The sequence below is a fragment of the Pleurodeles waltl genome, unplaced genomic scaffold (genome assembly GCF_031143425.1).
Source record: "Pleurodeles waltl isolate 20211129_DDA unplaced genomic scaffold, aPleWal1.hap1.20221129 scaffold_54, whole genome shotgun sequence".
NCBI lineage: Eukaryota > Metazoa > Chordata > Amphibia > Caudata > Salamandridae > Pleurodeles > Pleurodeles waltl.
In genome coordinates, this window is record NW_027150248.1 from 2,433,633 (window position 1) to 2,450,340 (window position 16,708).

The window sequence follows — 16,708 nt, forward strand, 5'->3', positions numbered from 1 at the left end:
GACTGGTAATTGTTGGGCCATTGGAGGCCATTTCCATTAGGAAATTGATCACAAAGGTAATGGGAGCCCCCAGGGGATCAACATTCCGTGAGTCGCACCAACTCATCCACCTTTGCCATGCTGAGGCATATCTCTCTGGAGTGGATTCAGACAAAGATGTGGAGCTGAAGTTAACAGCCTGTTCCGAAAGGTTTGCCACAAACCATATTGTCCGGAAAAGCGCCAAGCCATGAGTTGAAGGTTTCCCTGTTGAAGAAGAGGGTGTCTGTTGCCCATCTGATCTTTCAAAACATCCGGTAATGAGGGGATCAGCACAGGGCAATCTAGCGACATCTCCATCAGAATAGTAAACTAGAGTTGTGGTCTCCAGAACGGAGTGATCAGTATCAGGTCGGCTTGTTGAAGGAGGGTTTGGGCTGCAACCCTCGGGATCAAGAGAAATGGGGGAAAGGCATATTGCAGATGCCACCCCCTCCAATGTTGGAGAAAGGCATCTGTGGCCTTGGCCAGATTATCCAGTCTCCAGGAGAAAAACCTGGGCACATGATGTGACAGGCGAGATGCAAACAGGTCCGTTCGGCACGGTCCCATCAATTCTGGAGGGCTCGGAAGCCTGAAGGCAGTATCTTCCATTCGCTGGAGTCTCTGAGGCATCTTGAGTTCCAGTCTGCCATCACATTGCACTGACCTGGAAGGTATTCTGCAGTTACCAAAATGTGATGCTGGAGACAGAACTGCCAAAAGCTCTTTGCTATCTCCGTCAGAATATGGGTGCGCGTTCTCCCCAGTTTGTTGATATAATGAACCACTGAAATATTGTCCATACGCATCAGAACGCAACATTTGGAGAGGGGAGTCAGAATCTGGATTGCGAAGGACCCGGCTAAGAGCTCTAAGCAATTGATGTGCAGTTGGGATTCCTCTAGGGACCATCGGCCCCCCGGTGGAGATGTCGCCGCATCTTGTGCCCCAAACCCACCGACTGGCGTCTGATTCCAGAACTACATCTGGTTGAGAGCCAAAGATGGCGCTTCCATTCCATGCCGACATGTTTTCTAGCCACCATTGAAGTTCGCCTTTTGTCTCTGAGCTGAAAGGAATGAGATCTGATTACCCTACTACCTTCTGGAGGTGTCTAATCTTCAATTGTTGAAGCGCCCTGTAATGTAGAGGAGCAGGGAAGTTCGCTTGGACCAAGGATGCAAGCAGACCTACAATCCTGGTTAGGGATCTGAGGGAAATATGGTCTTTGTGAAGGACACACTTTATTTCTTTCCGAACCGTCTTCAATTTGTGAGGAGGGAGAGAGAGGAGAAAGGACTGGGAGTTGATCTTAAAGCCTAGAAACTCTATGCAACGGGAGGGAGAAAGGACCGATTTCTTATAGTTGATAAGGAAGCCTAGATCCTATAACAACTGGACTGTCCAATTCAGGTGAACCATAAGTGTGTGAAACTATTGGGCCAATATAAGGAAGTCGCCTAAATAAATTATGAGACGAATGCCTCTGGAGCGGCGGGCCTCCACCACCCGACGCATCACTTTGGTGAAACAAAAATGGGCGGATGATAGACCAAAAAGGAGAACTTTGAATTGGAACCACTGGCCCTTCCACTGAAATTGAAGGAATTTTCGGTGAGGGTGCCAAACTGGAATTGAGAGATACACGTCCTTCAGATCCAAACGCACCATCCAGTCCCCCTCTCGAAGAATGTCCCTCAGAAGATGGATTCCCTCCATTTTGAAATGGCGATATAGAAGCCAACCATTGAAATCTTTTGGGTTTAAGACAAGATGGGAACCTCCCCCTTTTTTCGTTAGTACGAAAATATTGCTGCAGAAGCCCGAAGTTTCCGGGCGGCAGTGGCATGTGGCATCTTTCAATAAGAGCTGGTCTATTTCCTGTTGAATAAAGATCTGATCTGTTTGGGAAAAATAGAGAAGGGGGGAAATATTTGTTGGGGAACTCTGTAAAATTCTAGCTTGAAACCCTTGATTGTTTCCAAAACCCACGGGTCTGAGGTCAGGAGCGACCAGTTGTTCAGGAAAAACTGTGTCCTGCCCCCCAAGATTACAGACGTTGGCGGAATTAGGCTTACCCTGGGTATTTGTTCTAGAATTGTATCCGGCGTGGGTTCTTTAGGAGTCCCTGTTGTAGCAGGGGCAACCCCCTCGGTTTCTGGCTGGGTAGAGGATATCCTTGCCCTGGTTGTAGTAATCACTAACCTCCGGAGGAGGTGGAAGGGCTGGGGCTATGGTTGACAACCAGCCTTCGCAAAAAGGTGCTGGTTCAACACCTTCTGGATAGAGCTTTGAGCCTTTTCAAGGGTTGTAAAGGTGTCCCAATCTTTTACAAATTTGTCACCAAAGAGAGACCCATTGTCAGTTTTCTTATGCCAGCGTATGTTAGTGTCTTAGCAAATATATAATAAATGGAGACGTTTGCAAGAGTTATGTTCACATGATGTTGAAATGTTCCTCCTCTTAATTGTAAGTACTTCAGTTTTGAGTGGTATAGCAAAAAGATGCAGAACACACAACTCTTTACTGGTGCAGAGTTAATGGAAGTAAGCCATTACACATTATTTGTGGTGATTGCCCAGATTTCGAGATAGTGATTCCCTTTTGAGTAGAGTGCTGCTAGTGGTGACTTGGGATGTGTTATACTTGGTCAGCTGTCATTTACTAAATGGCACAAGTTTTTCTCATCTACAATACGTTTATCTCGGGTCATTGATGTTACTGGTCTAACAAAAACATGCCTTGTTGTCAAATATTTTATTTAACACGATTTTATTGAAGCTGTTATCGTTTTTGCCTTTACCATTTGAACATGTGTTTCCGATTTTATGGGCCTTATTTGGTCTTATTTGTGTGCAAGATCTCATAAATCCTTTTTAATTTGTTGTATCTTGGTGTCATAGAAGCTTTCTGCGGTATATGATAACATCTGCCCAGTTCTCTAAGCTTTGGTTTTTCGCATTTTGTAGTCTTGAAGGTGATTGTTGTGAGGCTGCTCCTATTGCTACTTTAATGTTATGGAGTGAAATATGGGATAACGTACCCCTATCCTTTCATTATAAGAATATAGCAAGTTACAGAGGAATTGCATGACTATACAGAGCAACGAGGCCAAAAGGAGGGCTCCTTTATATTATAGGTACTCGCAAACATTTTTCCAGGGAACACAAAGATAGGTCAGTGATGTAAATATAAATAATAATGGCATATTTTTTTTATTTTTGCTGCAGAAAGAGGAAGGATGTAAATGTTTAGTTACATGCAAGGCCGCTGGAATTATCTGGCAGAAATGACAAAATTATGCAGCAGGGCTGACCAATTTATGTGGCAAGAAAAGTCCAGTTATGCATTTAAACCAACAGCTCTAACTCAGACAAATGTGAGACCTATTGCATTGCACATGCTTGTTTTACATTTGATAAATAGCAAAGAAGGAAAGCATAATACGAAGCCTCCGGTCCTGACAGAACCCCTGACACGCCTGAGAAGAGCTTCCTCGCATTCCGTGCTGGTGCTGACTCTGCCGCCGCCGCCCCGGAAGTGATTCTCCAGATCGGCTTATGAGGACCTTCGGGTTATCTTCTGTGGTTTCTGACTCTAGTGCCGCTAACCCTGGAGTGATTCCACTGACACGCCTGAGGCGAGCTTCCTAGCATTCACTGCTGGTGCTGACTCTGTCGCCGCTGACCCGGAAGTGATTCTCTGGATCGGCCCATGAGGACCTCCAGGGTATTTTCTGTTGGTGCTGACTCTGCCGCCGCTAACCCTGGAGTGATTCAACTGGCATTCCTGAGAAGAGCTTCCTCGCATTCGCTGCTCGTGCTGACTCTGCCGTCTCTGACCTGAACACTGTAATACTTCAATGCCCGAGAGGCCCTTATCGGTATCCGTTGCTAGTGCTGTTGCTGCCCCAGCTTACCCGGATATTATACTCACGTGCCTCAGAGGAGCTTCGCAATATCCGGTGCTAGTCCCAACTGGCTCCGATCACCCGGAAGGGAATCTGTTCAGCCGTTCCTCGCAGAGGGTGAAGTGGAGATTTCCAGACCAGACTGAGGTGAGTCTTCGGGGGGGCCCGAGGCAGAGGGAAGCGGGGGGACACTACAACGGGGGTAGGAGGGCCTGGGGACCCTCTTCTCACCATGACCAAACAAGTCAACGCCGTGTCCTCCGCCTGCTTCCTCACCCTCCGCATGCTTCGCAAGATCTTCCGCTTGATCCCCGCCGACACCAGAAAAACCGTGACCCACGCCCTCGTCACGAGCCGCCTGGACTACGGCAACACCCTCTACGCCGGGACCACAGCCAAACTCCAAAATCGCCTACAACGCATTCAAAACGCCTCGGCCCGCCTCATCCTCGACGTACCCCGCAGCAGCCATATCTCCGCACACATGAGACACCTGCATTGGCTCCCAGTCAGCAAAAGGATCACCTTCCGACTTCTCACCCACGCACACAAAGCCATCCACGACAAGGGACCGGAATACCTCAACAAACGCCTCAACTTCTACGTCCCCCTCCGCTCCTCTGGCCTCGCACTCGCTGCCGTCCCTCGCATCCGACGCTCCACGGCGGGTGGGAGATCTTTCTCCTTCCTGGCGGCCAAGACCAGGAACTCCCTCCCCACCAGCCTCAGGACCACCCAGGACCACTCCGCTTTCCGGAGACTCCTAAAGACCTGGCTGTTCGAGCAGCGATAACCACCCCCTTTGTCCCTAGCGCCTTGAGACCCGCACGGGTGAGTAGTGCGCTTTATAAATGCTAATGATTTGATTTGATTTGGGGTGGGGGAGGAGGAGGAGTCGGTGCAGGAGGGGAGAAGGCGGCCACTGAAATGGGGAGGAGGGCCCGGGGTGGTTGGGGAGGTGGGAGAGGAGGAGGGGCTGGGGCAAAGTGTGTGTGTGGGGGGGGGGTTGCCTAAGGGGAAGGGGCTGTTTCAAAGGCAGAGGGGCAGGAGGAGGGGCTGGTGCAGAGACGTTGATCTGTGTTGTTTGCTGTTGTGCCCCTTGAGGTGTTAACTTCAACACCATCAATTATTGTGATGTCATCAGAGTCACCTAGGACACTTCCTGGGAGAATTAAGTGACAACACTCATATGTTGTCACTTCCTGTGTTGGCATCAGGGCAAAGGGCAAGTGATGTCACTTCCGCTATTCCTGGTATCTTGATGAATACAACATTTTCTAGCTTTGCGTTAAGAATTTTAGATTCTTTTAAAGACACAGAGGCGAGGATTATGCTTCTCAATCTTTACTACTCAAAAAAACAGTAACCAATAAAAAAACAGTAAACACACACTAAATGAGGCTTTGAACCATGTCTCTCATAAACCACCAATAGCAGTCCAACACAGTCTATAAACTGGAGAGGCACAATCTGACTCCCTCTTTCTTTGTAAAAATTCAATACCACTCTCAGACCGTATCCGGAAAAGACTCTCCTGGAAGGCTTGATCATCAGACTCATTGTCATTTCTGCCAAAAACGAACTCGGAAGATCCACAAAACTTTATCCCTGTTTGGAATCTGTTTCTGAAAGAGAAAACAATTATGAGACTCCCCAAAAAACTAATTGCTCGTTGAGTCCACCCGGCCAGAACCTCTGGGTGGATAGCGGCTCCTGTTTCCTGAGCCTGATGGTCTAATTCTAGAATTTTATCAAGAGGTCCTGAAACACCCAGAAGCTTGTCCCGACAAGCCCTTACAGCTCTATCTATTCCTTTTTTCAGATCTTTATTATATTTCTTGAGGAAACTCACCATAGTATTATCAATTTCAGGGGTGACCCCAGTTTTATGAGAATGATCAGGGCGAGGACATTCTGACCTCAATCTGGATCTGACATCTTTTTCAAACCCTTTCCTAATATGCAACTGCATATAATCTGCCACCACAGGGGCTGGGGCCCAGTCAGAAAGGTTTAAAAGCGAAAGGAGAAGGAATAGTATAGGAGGAAAGTTTGAGCTTCTTAGCGTGTTTCTTAGCTTTAAGGGAGTCATGCGAAGTAGATGAGTCGGAATCAGAATCCGCAAGAGGAAAAGATAAAGGAGTAGGAGAGTTAGAGGCATTAGCGTAAGCATGTTCAGAAGTAGAAGGCAGAGAAATATGGGCCAACTTGCTCGCATGAGGCCAAAGTTGTTCAGCTGAGGGGATAGACGGAGATCAGGTATCTCCAGAAGGAAATTAAGGTGAAGTAGGACATGCTAAATCATCAAGTCTTTTAGACAAAGGTTGGAGGGCAGAATTAATAACTTTATCTAAAGATTTCTGCACGGAGGAATCAATAACCTGTTCAAAACAGGGATCAAAGTAATAATTCTCATCTACATCAGGCTCATACATCTCTAAGCCTTGGTCATAAATTTAGTAATCTGACATGATAAATGCCACAATCAGCTTCCTCAAGGGACGCTCAATACAAAATTCTACTGCACGAAATATTTGCCAACCAATTCTTAATTATTGCAGCCCCAGCCTTCTTTGGTCAGGGGTGTCAAAATCAGAAGAAAGCTGCACTAGTCTTTAGGAACAATAAATCCTTGAAGGAAACAAAGTGATCCGATGGAGCACGGTTGTTATCTTTAGTAATGTTCAAAACTCGTATGAGGAGGGAAGTTGACAAACGTCACTTCCCCTTCCAAAGACCTTGCGCGCATGTGTAGCCCAATTGGGCTGTACTGTGCGTCTTGCGATGCGCTTCACTAAAGCGAACCGGAAGTAAGGCAAAAGCTGCCTGACAAACCGGTCGCGAACAAAAAAGAAAGGATTCCTGGATGCCTCCGATGAGGCGAACAACCGCTCCAGAAGTGGCCAAAGAAGACTGATTTCTGTCAGTGCACGCAGAACATTAATCGAAAGGGAACCAATTAAATAGATTACGACGCTTGCAACACGCACCTAGACGTGCCCACAAGAAGAGGAGAGCGTGCTATCAACAGGAAGACACTACCATGAAAAACAAGAAATACTCCAAGAAATACTGAGTATACACAATACAACACCTTGAGTGAAATAAATCAATGAGATAGGGAGGCACTTATCTGACTGCGGAAGAGCAAAGAAATAGGAAGTCAGATTGTGCCTCTCCAGTTTATAGACTGTGTTGGACTACTATTGGTGGTTTATGAGAGGTGTGGATCAAAGCCTCATTTAGTGTGTTTTCTGTGTTTACTGTTTGTTTATTGGCTGCTGTTTTTTTGGGTAGTAAAGATTGAGAAGCATAATCGGAGCCTCCGGTCTTGACATAGAATCCAACAGCCTGCAAGGCCCTTCCAGATGAAGCAGGTTCACTACTTAACTAACTGAGGTTACTTCGTTATAGACCTGGACTCTAGTCATCAGCATGTCTAGGGTAGTGAGTGACCCTGAGCCCTCATTATGATGCTTCTATGCCCTTCTGGTTTGATCTGTCAGACCCAGACACTCCCTACTGAAGCAGGTTCAGTACTTAACTAACTCAGGTTACTTCGTTATAGACCTGGACTCTATTCATCAGCATGTCTAGGGTAGTGAGTGACCCTGAGCCCTCATTATGAAGCTTCTATGCCCTTCTGGTTTGATCTGTCAGACCCAGACACTCCCTACTGAAGCAGGTTCAGTTCTTAACTAACTGAGGTTACTTCGTTATAGACCTGGACTCTAGTCATCAGCATGTCTAGGGTAGTGAGTGACCCTGAGCCCTCATTATGATGCTTCTATGCCCTTCTGGTTTGATCTGTCAGACCCAGACACTCCCTACTGAAGCAGGTTCAGTACTTAACTAACTCAGGTTACTTGGGTATAGATGTAGACTCTAGTCATTAGCATTGCCAGGGCTGTGAGTGACCCTGAGCCCTCATTACGATGTGTCTGTGCCCTTCTGGTTCTATCTGTCAGACCCAGGCCCTCCCAGCTGAAGCTGGTTCACTACTTAACTCACTCAGGTTACTTAGTTGTAGGCTTGGATTCTAGTCATTAGCATGCCCAGGGCCGTGAGTGACTCTGAGCCCTCATTATGATGCTTCTGTGCCCTTCTAATTTTAACTGTCAGACACAGGCACTCCCAGCTGAAGCAGGTTCATAGCTTCACTAACTCAGGATCCTTAGTTATTAATGTAGACTCTAGTCATTAGCATGTCCAGGGCAATGAGTGACCCGGAGTCCACTTTATGATGCTTCTGTGCCCTTCTGGTTCTACCTGTCAGACTGGGGCACTCCCAGCTGAAGCAGGTTCATAGGTTTCAGACCCATAATCTGCAGCTCTGCCATGGTCATTAATCACAGACCTGCACTCCAGTCCTGTGCAGGCCCAGACAGTGCCAGGGCTGTGAAGCACCCTTGACCTCATTAAGGTTCGACCGTGCTTTGCAATGTTCAAAAGACAAGAGTTTCTATTCATCACCCAACAGAGCAGTACACAAACCGATAACATAGAGCTCCACCCAATCTTGAGCCAACATATCCCAAAGCAGAATACATGGTAGGTCCTAAACACTACTTTGTGGACATCATAGTCATAATTTCGTTGCTTCTTTCTGAAACATGCATTTAATACTTTCACTCCGCCCAGAGCCACTTTCAACACTACTAGTGATGGACAAACTACCCTACAGGGTCTTCCTAAAAAGTTCAAAAGGTATTGCCCCCAGTTGTATTATGCAATACAAATCTGTACGATTCACCCTGTTCCAAATCTCTTTTAAGAATAGTTTCTATATCTTTGGAGGTCAACTGATCGCCATTATCAGCCAAAAGAACATTCTGATTACTCTCTTTATGACAACCTCCTTTGGAAACGTGATAACAGAACACGTGGGGACCTTATTCGCAATATCCATTTCAAACCCCTAGAATGCTTATCCGTAAAAAAAAAAGAGATAAATGGGAATCATACGAAGTAGCAAAGGGCAGAGAATGTCCAGAGCAATTTGATGCCAGGGGTGAGTGGGGTACTCTCTGCACACTGATGGGGTAATCTGCACCTTTTTAGTCTTATCACTCTTATTGCACTCTAAACACTCCCTCCGGCTGTGCCCAATCTGAAGATCCATACCTGAACACCAATAACTGCCACTCAACCTTACGTTTGTCTTGCACATCCCGAGATACCTTACATGCGCTTAATCAATAAGCTGTCAGTGCAGAACAGTGTGCTCCCAGGCAACACTGTTCTGCACTGACAAGTTATCCTTGATTTTGCTGATAACAGTCTTTCAGTGCCACGCCCATGGCTTCTTTTCGATCATGCCCCTGTTTCAGTTCCACTCCTAGGCCCTTGCACTGGCATCCGTAACACCACAATGAGGCAAACCTGTGGCAAAACTATGCAAATTGTGAGCATTCACAAGACACTTCTTAACATCTTCAAATTCCCTCTCACTTTCCTTACTCCACACTTAGCCTACACCCTACCCCAGCTGGGCTCCTATGGCACAAGTAAATAAGTGCAAACTCAGGCCAAAATCTCGCTTAAAAAAAAGTGTTTGTGCCTCTTCTTTCTTCAGGAGTCTAGGTATTTCTTCTATGGCTTTAATTAAATCATCTTCGGGCAAGACCCCATCAGCAGAGATTACATGACCTAGGTGGTCCAATTCCTGAGAGGCAAACTTGTATTTTTCCATTAATTAAAATCACTTATCCCTCAAGACTCAACTACAAAAGTCTGTTAAATGATAGGTTTATGGTTGATCAGATCATACTGACAAATATAAAAGCTTTACTTATCAGCTCTGGATAGGGCAGTCCTTTCAGGCAGGGCAGAGCACACATGAATGGATTATAACTATATCACAGAGGGGCAGCACTGACCAGGATTTAGATGTGCAACAGAGCAACACCTGATACTGGTACCGCCAGAAGTAGTCTACGCGGAACTTCACAACCTGCACATGATGAGTCTTATTCGTACAGACACCTTCAGTTGAAAGAAGCTTCTTTGTAATTCTTGTAATGTTCCTCAAAAGCAGCCTGACCTCGGGTAGCGTGGATCCTATCCAGCTCTTGACATTAGCTAGTTATTTTGTTTTAGCGACCTGTGTTTTAAGCTGGTAGTTGGACTATTGCAGATATAATTCCTAGAGGTGGGGGTGGGAGGCTGATGGAGGCTAAACAAGGTTCCAAAGAGTTCTACATTCCGACAGCATACATCATTAATTCAGATTTTACCAATTTGAAAAGGGTGGCATATAGCATTAAAATAATGAATCATTACTTTTTACTTGAAGCCTAAACTGAGAACACAGGGGCTTGGCGAGAACGGGAATGAGAATGTTGGCTTAATTGTCTTGTGATAATGTTTTTTCTTTTCTCTTTTCCTTTCTTCACAGACACTTGAATTACAGAATGGGGAGAAGACAGGCTCCAGGGAAAAAAATAAAAGTACAGTGTTCACCTGAATGTGTAAGAGCCGCACTCCCGGTTTTGCCTGTCCTTAATGTGTCAGCTTCAAGAGCACAACAAAATGATGAGCGGGACCATGAGCTGGAGCCGCTATCGGGGAGCCTGCCCAACGTGATCCTTTTATCTATGCTAGAGGAGTTGGAAGCCAAACTGGATAACTTGCAGAATACCCTAGAGGATGTACTGTCTAGAGTCGCTGGGCTTATGGAGCAAATCTGGATAGAAAAGGGTCAATATTACCTGCAAAATGGTGGTGTTTCCTTGGGGATGGTCAGTCCGGTGACAGTTAGGGATTGTTCTTTCAGAAGACCCCCTCCAATCAATCTTTCAGTCAGGGCAAGGGAGCTGAACCAGTGCCTTCAGCCTACATCTCCACAAGGTTGTGAACAACTTCAGAGCCAGTGTCTTCAACCTACATCTCCATACTGGCTTGAACCACAGCAGAGCCAGTGCCTCCAACCTATGTCTCTGGATGGCCATGGACTACAGCAGGACAGTGCTATCTCCACGTGCCCTCCTCTGGATGTTCCTGTCATCCCAGGTGAACCAAACCTTTGTCGCGCACCAATGTTTGATGAGGAAGAGGAACCACAGCAGGACCAGTGCACACAGCCACAACCAGAGGAACTTGTGAAGAAAGAACAATTGTATGGAGATAGTTGGGGCCCACAACAGAACATCTGCCTGCATCCACCATTTCACGAAGGACTTGAGCCACAGCAAAACCACTGCAGACAACCAGTGCTCCCAGATGAGAAGGAATCAGATGAACGCCTAAAGCAAGAGTTGCTGTGCTTTAATGGTGCGGGTCCACAGCAAACCCACTGCAGACAACCAGCATTTCAAGAGGAACAGAGTCTACAGCACAGCGCAAGCCTGCAGCAGGTGCTCTCTGATGCAGATGAACAACGTCAGAAGTGCAAGATGGAACCAATGCACCCTGAGGCACAGAATGCAGATCAGCACTACAAGCTGGAACCACTGTATCCTGAGGATTGTAATAAGAACTCAAACCTACAACCAACATGTACTGATGTGCAGGGCCCTTTGATATCCTGCTCATTCCCGGCACAGAATACTGCTAATACAGATGGAGCTATTGCCACAGAACCATTGGAGAGAGGAAAATCAGATGTATTGCTGTTCAAAGCCATCCCAGGTATTTGTTTTTTTATAAATAAACATTCAGAACATGGACTAAAATTGTCTAGTTCTGAAATAATGTAACATACAGCATCTCCAAATTGGATGTTTCCAGATTCTTAGTAAGACTTGTAAGGGGCCAAATCATAGTTGTGTGGAGTGATATCATGGGGGCTGGAGACTTGTTCAGAAATAGGCTGAGAATTGGGACTCTGCATATGAAAATGACCTGAATTCTGGTCCATGCATGATAGCCCATATTCCAGGCTCAAGAACTTTGAGGAATTAGTGGCAGAATCTGTGATTTCAATCCAAGTGCTGCACTACTCACCGTCCCCTAAGTGTCAGATGCAAGTGAGGTGTTATTTATTCACTGAGAGTAGTAGAAACATTGCCCTTTTTTATTGCTAGTGGAAACTGAAGCACTTTAAAGATTGGGCAGGGTCTGTGTGATGTTTGAATGTAGAGAATATAAGAGGATTTGTGGGTCTGTCAGGGTCTGCGCTTATGAGGTGAGGACGGCAGCGAGAAGAAAACAAGTGATCTGTAAATCAGGCGTAATCTGTAATGATGGAAGGGATAGGGCAAGGTCCACTGCACCCCAGAGCGTTCAATACGACATGGTCTGTTTTTCTGTAGTGCATAGGTTCATGTGGATAGAACTGGGGGGGCCTGCAACTCAGACCACAAGGGTTGGTTGGTTGTGAAACATATGGAACAACTTGATACCAGCTCCATCCAAAAACTCCTTTGTCTTCCTCAAGACTCAACTGCTAGCTATTGTCTGATACCAGCTCACACAGAAAACCCCCTCTGGCAAAAATGTCAGTAAGAAAAGTGATGACACTTCGAGTGCTTGGTTCACTTACAAAGCTTACTTCTTACCACTTTGACTTGTAGTCCACAAGCACAATGGCATAGTTCTGATGCACTGGAAAGAAACATACCACAAAAAATCAATGTACTCTTTGTCCAACACTCTGTTACAGGCAAAACAACCCACGTCTGTCACAGAACTCTATAGATCAGTTTTTATTGTTTTGCAAAAACACGTCCACCCTCTAACAACCCTTTCCACATCCCTGTCCATGGCAGTCTGCCAGTATTGCATCATGAGTCTGTTCTTGTTAGATGTCATGCCTAAAATTCTTCATAGCTCAACTCTAACCCTGATCAAGTAGGGCGTGTGAGAAAGTAGCCTCTTTCTAGCCTTGTTACCCCCACTTTTGGCCTGTTTGTGAGTGTATGTCAGGGTGTTTTCACTGTCTCACTGGGATCCTGCCAGCCAGGGCCCAGTGCTCATAGTGAAAACCCTATGTTTTCAGTATGTTTGTTATGTGTCACTGGGACCCTGCTAGTCAGGACCCCAGTGCTCATAAGTTTGTGGCCTATATGTGTGTGTTCCCTGTGTGGTGCCTAACTGTCTCACTGAGGCTCTGCTAACCAGAACCTCAGTGGTTATGCTCTCTCTTTATAAATTGTCACTAACAGGCTAGTGACCAATTTTACCAATTTACATTGGCTTACTGGAACACCCTTATAATTCCCTAGTATATGGTACTGAGGTACCCAGGGTATTGGGGTTCCAGGAGATCCCTATGGGCTGCAGCATTTCTTTTGCCACCCATAGGGAGCTCTGACAATTCTTACACAGGCCTGCCACTGCAGCCTGAGTGAAATAACGTCCACGTTATTTCACAGCCATTTTACACTGCACTTAAGTAACTTATAAGTCACCTATATGTCTAACCTTTACCTGGTAAAGGTTAGGTGCAAAGTTACTTAGTGTGTGGGCACCCTGGCACTAGCCAAGGTGCCCCCACATGGTTCAGAGCCAACTCCCTGAACTTTGTGAGTGCGGGGACACCATTACACGCGTGCACTACATATAGGTCACTACCTATATGTAGCTTCACAATGGTAACTCCGAAGATGGCCATGTAACATGTCTATGATCATGGAATTGCCCCCTCTATGCCATCCTGGCATAGTTGGCACAATCCCATGATCCCAGTGGTCTGTAGCACAGACCCTGGTACTGCCAAACTGCCCTTCCTGGGGTTTCACTGCAGCTGCTGCTGCTGCCAACCCCTCAGACAGGCATCTGCCCTCCTGGGGTCCAGCCAGGCCTGGCCCAGGATGGCAGAACAAAGAACTTCCTCTGAGAGAGGGTGTGACACCCTCTCCCTTTGGAAAATGGTGTGAAGGCAGGGGAGGAGTAGCCTCCCCCAGCCTCTGGAAATGCTTTGTTGGGCACAGAGGTGCCCAATTCTGCATAAGCCAGTCTACACCGGTTCAGGGGACCCCTTAGCCCTGATCTGGCGCGAAACTGGACAAAGGAAAGGGGAGTGACCACTCCCCTGACCTGCACCTCCCCTGGGAGGTGTCCAGAGCTCCTCCAGTGTGCTCCAGACCTCTGCCATCTTGGAAACAGAGGTGCTGCTGGCACACTGGACTGCTCTGAGTGGCCAGTGCCACCAGGTGACGTCAGAGACTCCTTCTGATAGGCTCCTTCAGGTGTTAGTAGCCTATCCTCTCTCCTAGGTAGCCAAACCCTCTTTTCTGGCTATTTAGGGTCTCTGTCTCTGGGGAAACTTTAGATAACGAATGCAAGAGCTCAGCCGAGTTACTCTGCACCTCTCTCTTCACCTTCTGATAAGGAATCGACTGCTGACCGCGCTGGAAGCCTGCAAAACTGCAACATAGTAGCAAAGACGACTACTGCAAGTCTGTAACGCTGATCCTGCCCCCTTCTCGACTGTTTTCCTGCTTGTGCATGCTGTGGGGGTAGTCTGCCTCCTCTCTGCACCAGAAGCTCCGAAGAAATCTCCCGTGGGTCGACGGAATCTTCCCCCTGCAACCGCAGGCACCAAAAAGCTGCATTACCGGTCCCTTGGGTCTCCTCTCAGCACGACGAGCAAGGTCCCTCGAATCCAGCGACTCTGTCCAAGTGACCCCCACAGTCCAGTGACTCTTCAGTCCAAGTTTGGTGGAGGTAAGTCCTTGCCTCACCTCGCTGGGAACCGCGACTTTGCAGCTACTCCGGCCCCTGTGCACTTCCGGCGGAAATCCTTTGTGCACAGCCAAGCCTGGGTCCACGGCACTCTAACCTGCATTGCACGACTTTCTAAGTTGGTCTCCGGCGACGTGGGACTCCTTTGTGCAACTTCGGCGAGCACCGTTTCACGCATCCTCGTAGTGCCTGTTTCTGGCACTTCTCCGGGTGCTACCAGCCCCAGAGAGGGCTCCTTGTCTTGCTCGACGTCCCCTCTCTCTGCTGGTCCAATTTGCGACCTACTGGTCCCTCCTGGGCCTCAGCAGCGTCCAAAAACGCTAACCGCACGATTTGCAGCTAGCAAGGCTTGTTGGCGTTCTTTCGGCGGGAAAACACTTCTGCACGACTCTCCACGGCGAGAGGGATCCGTCCACCAAAGGGGAAGTCTCTAGCCCTTTTCGTTCCCGCAGAAACCTCAGCTTCTTCTGTCCAGTAGAAGCTTCTTTGCACCCGCAGCTGGCATTTCCTGGGCATCTGCCCATCTCCGACTTGCTTGTGACTTTTGGACTTGGTCCCCTTGTTCCACAGGTACCCTAGATTGGAAATCCACAGTTGTTGCATTGCTGGTTTGTGTCTTTCCTGCATTATTCCTCTAACACAACTTCTTTGTCCTTAGGGGAACTTTAGTGCACTTTGCACTCACTTTTCAGGGTCTTGGGGAGGGTTATTTTTCTAACTCTCACTATTTTCTAATAGTCCCAGCGACCCTCTACAAGGTCACATAGGTTTGGGGTCCATTCGTGGTTCGCATTCCACTTTTGGAGTATATGGTTTGTGTTGCCCCTATCCCTATGTTTCCCCATTGCATCCTATTGTAACTATAGATTGTTTGCACTGTTTTCTAAGACTATACTGCATATTTTTGCTATTGTGTATATATATCTTGTGTATATTTCCTATCCTCTCACTGAGGGTACACTCTAAGATACTTTGGCATATTGTCATAAAAATAAAGTACCTTTATTTTTAGTATAACTGTGTATTGTGTTTTCTTATGATATTGTGCATATGACACTAAGTGGTACTGTAGTAGCTTCACACGTCTCCTAGTTCAGCCTAAGCTGCTCTGCTAAGCTACCATTATCTATCAGCCTAAGCTGCTAGACACCCTATACACTAATAAGGGATAACTGGGCCTGGTGCAAGGTGCAAGTACCCCTTGGTACTCACTACAAGCCAGTCCAGCCTCCTACATTGGTTGTGCAGCGGTGGGATAAGTGCTTTGAGACTACTTACCACTCTTGTCATTGTACTTTTCATAAGAGAAAAATATACAAAACAAGGTCAGTGTATATACAGTACACATAGCCAAAAAGTTTTGCATTTCCTCTTTTCACTCTTTTCTAAGTGCTGAAAAGTACTTCTAACTTTCTAAAAAGTTCTAAAAAGTTTAAAAAGTTTTTTTTCTCTGTCTTTCTAAAAGCTCTGACAAACTTTTTATCTTTTACTATCACTTTAACTCTCTCTAAAAATGTCTGGCACAGGCCAAAATGTTGATCTGTCTAAACTTGCATATAATCACCTTAGCTGGAAAGGAGCAAGGAATCTCTGCATAGAGAGAGGTTTGAGTGTAGGGAAGAATCCTTCCTTAGAACTGTTAATTAACATGCTTAGAGTACAGGATAAGGCCATAAGTGCCCAATCTGTAGAAAAAGTAGCTAATGGTTCTCAATCAGATCCAGGGACTCCCCCAGGAAAAGATTCAGGAAAGAAACTTCCTAGCCTGCCCATTACTAGACAGTCTAGCATAGTTGGTAATGATGATGAGCCACACCATATAAATCGTGTTGTCTCACATCATAGCAAAAGCATTTATTCTCACCATACTAGTAGTGATGTTTCTGTTAGCCAAGCTGTTAGGGTGGCTTCTGTAAGGGACAGGTCTCCTTCTGTCCATTCTCACCATACTTCTGTTTCAAAGCATGTCCCTCCCACCCACCCTGATGACAGATTGTTAGAAAGGGAGCTCAATAGATTGAGAGTGGAACAAACCAGACTGAAGCTCAAGAAGCAACAGCTGGATTTGGATAGACAGACTTTAGAAGTAGAGAAGGAGAGACAGAAACTGGGTTTAGAAACCCATGGTGGCAGCAGCAGTATTCCCCATAG

The 16,708-nt window shown here is 46.6% G+C and overlaps 1 protein-coding gene across 1 annotated transcript in view; it reads left to right on the top strand.

The window, feature by feature from the left end:
- Positions 1 to 3,975: 3,975 nt before the first annotated feature.
- The window catches only part of LOC138278702 (uncharacterized), a 41,358-nt gene continuing 28,625 nt past the window's right edge, over positions 3,976 to 16,708 (top strand). Inside the window, exons 1-2 of the mRNA XM_069219275.1 lie at positions 3,976 to 4,078; positions 10,329 to 11,560. Of these exons, the coding sequence (XP_069075376.1) occupies positions 10,345 to 11,560 (1,216 nt within the window). The 5' untranslated portion in view covers positions 3,976 to 4,078; positions 10,329 to 10,344. The remainder of the gene's footprint in view (positions 4,079 to 10,328; positions 11,561 to 16,708) is intronic.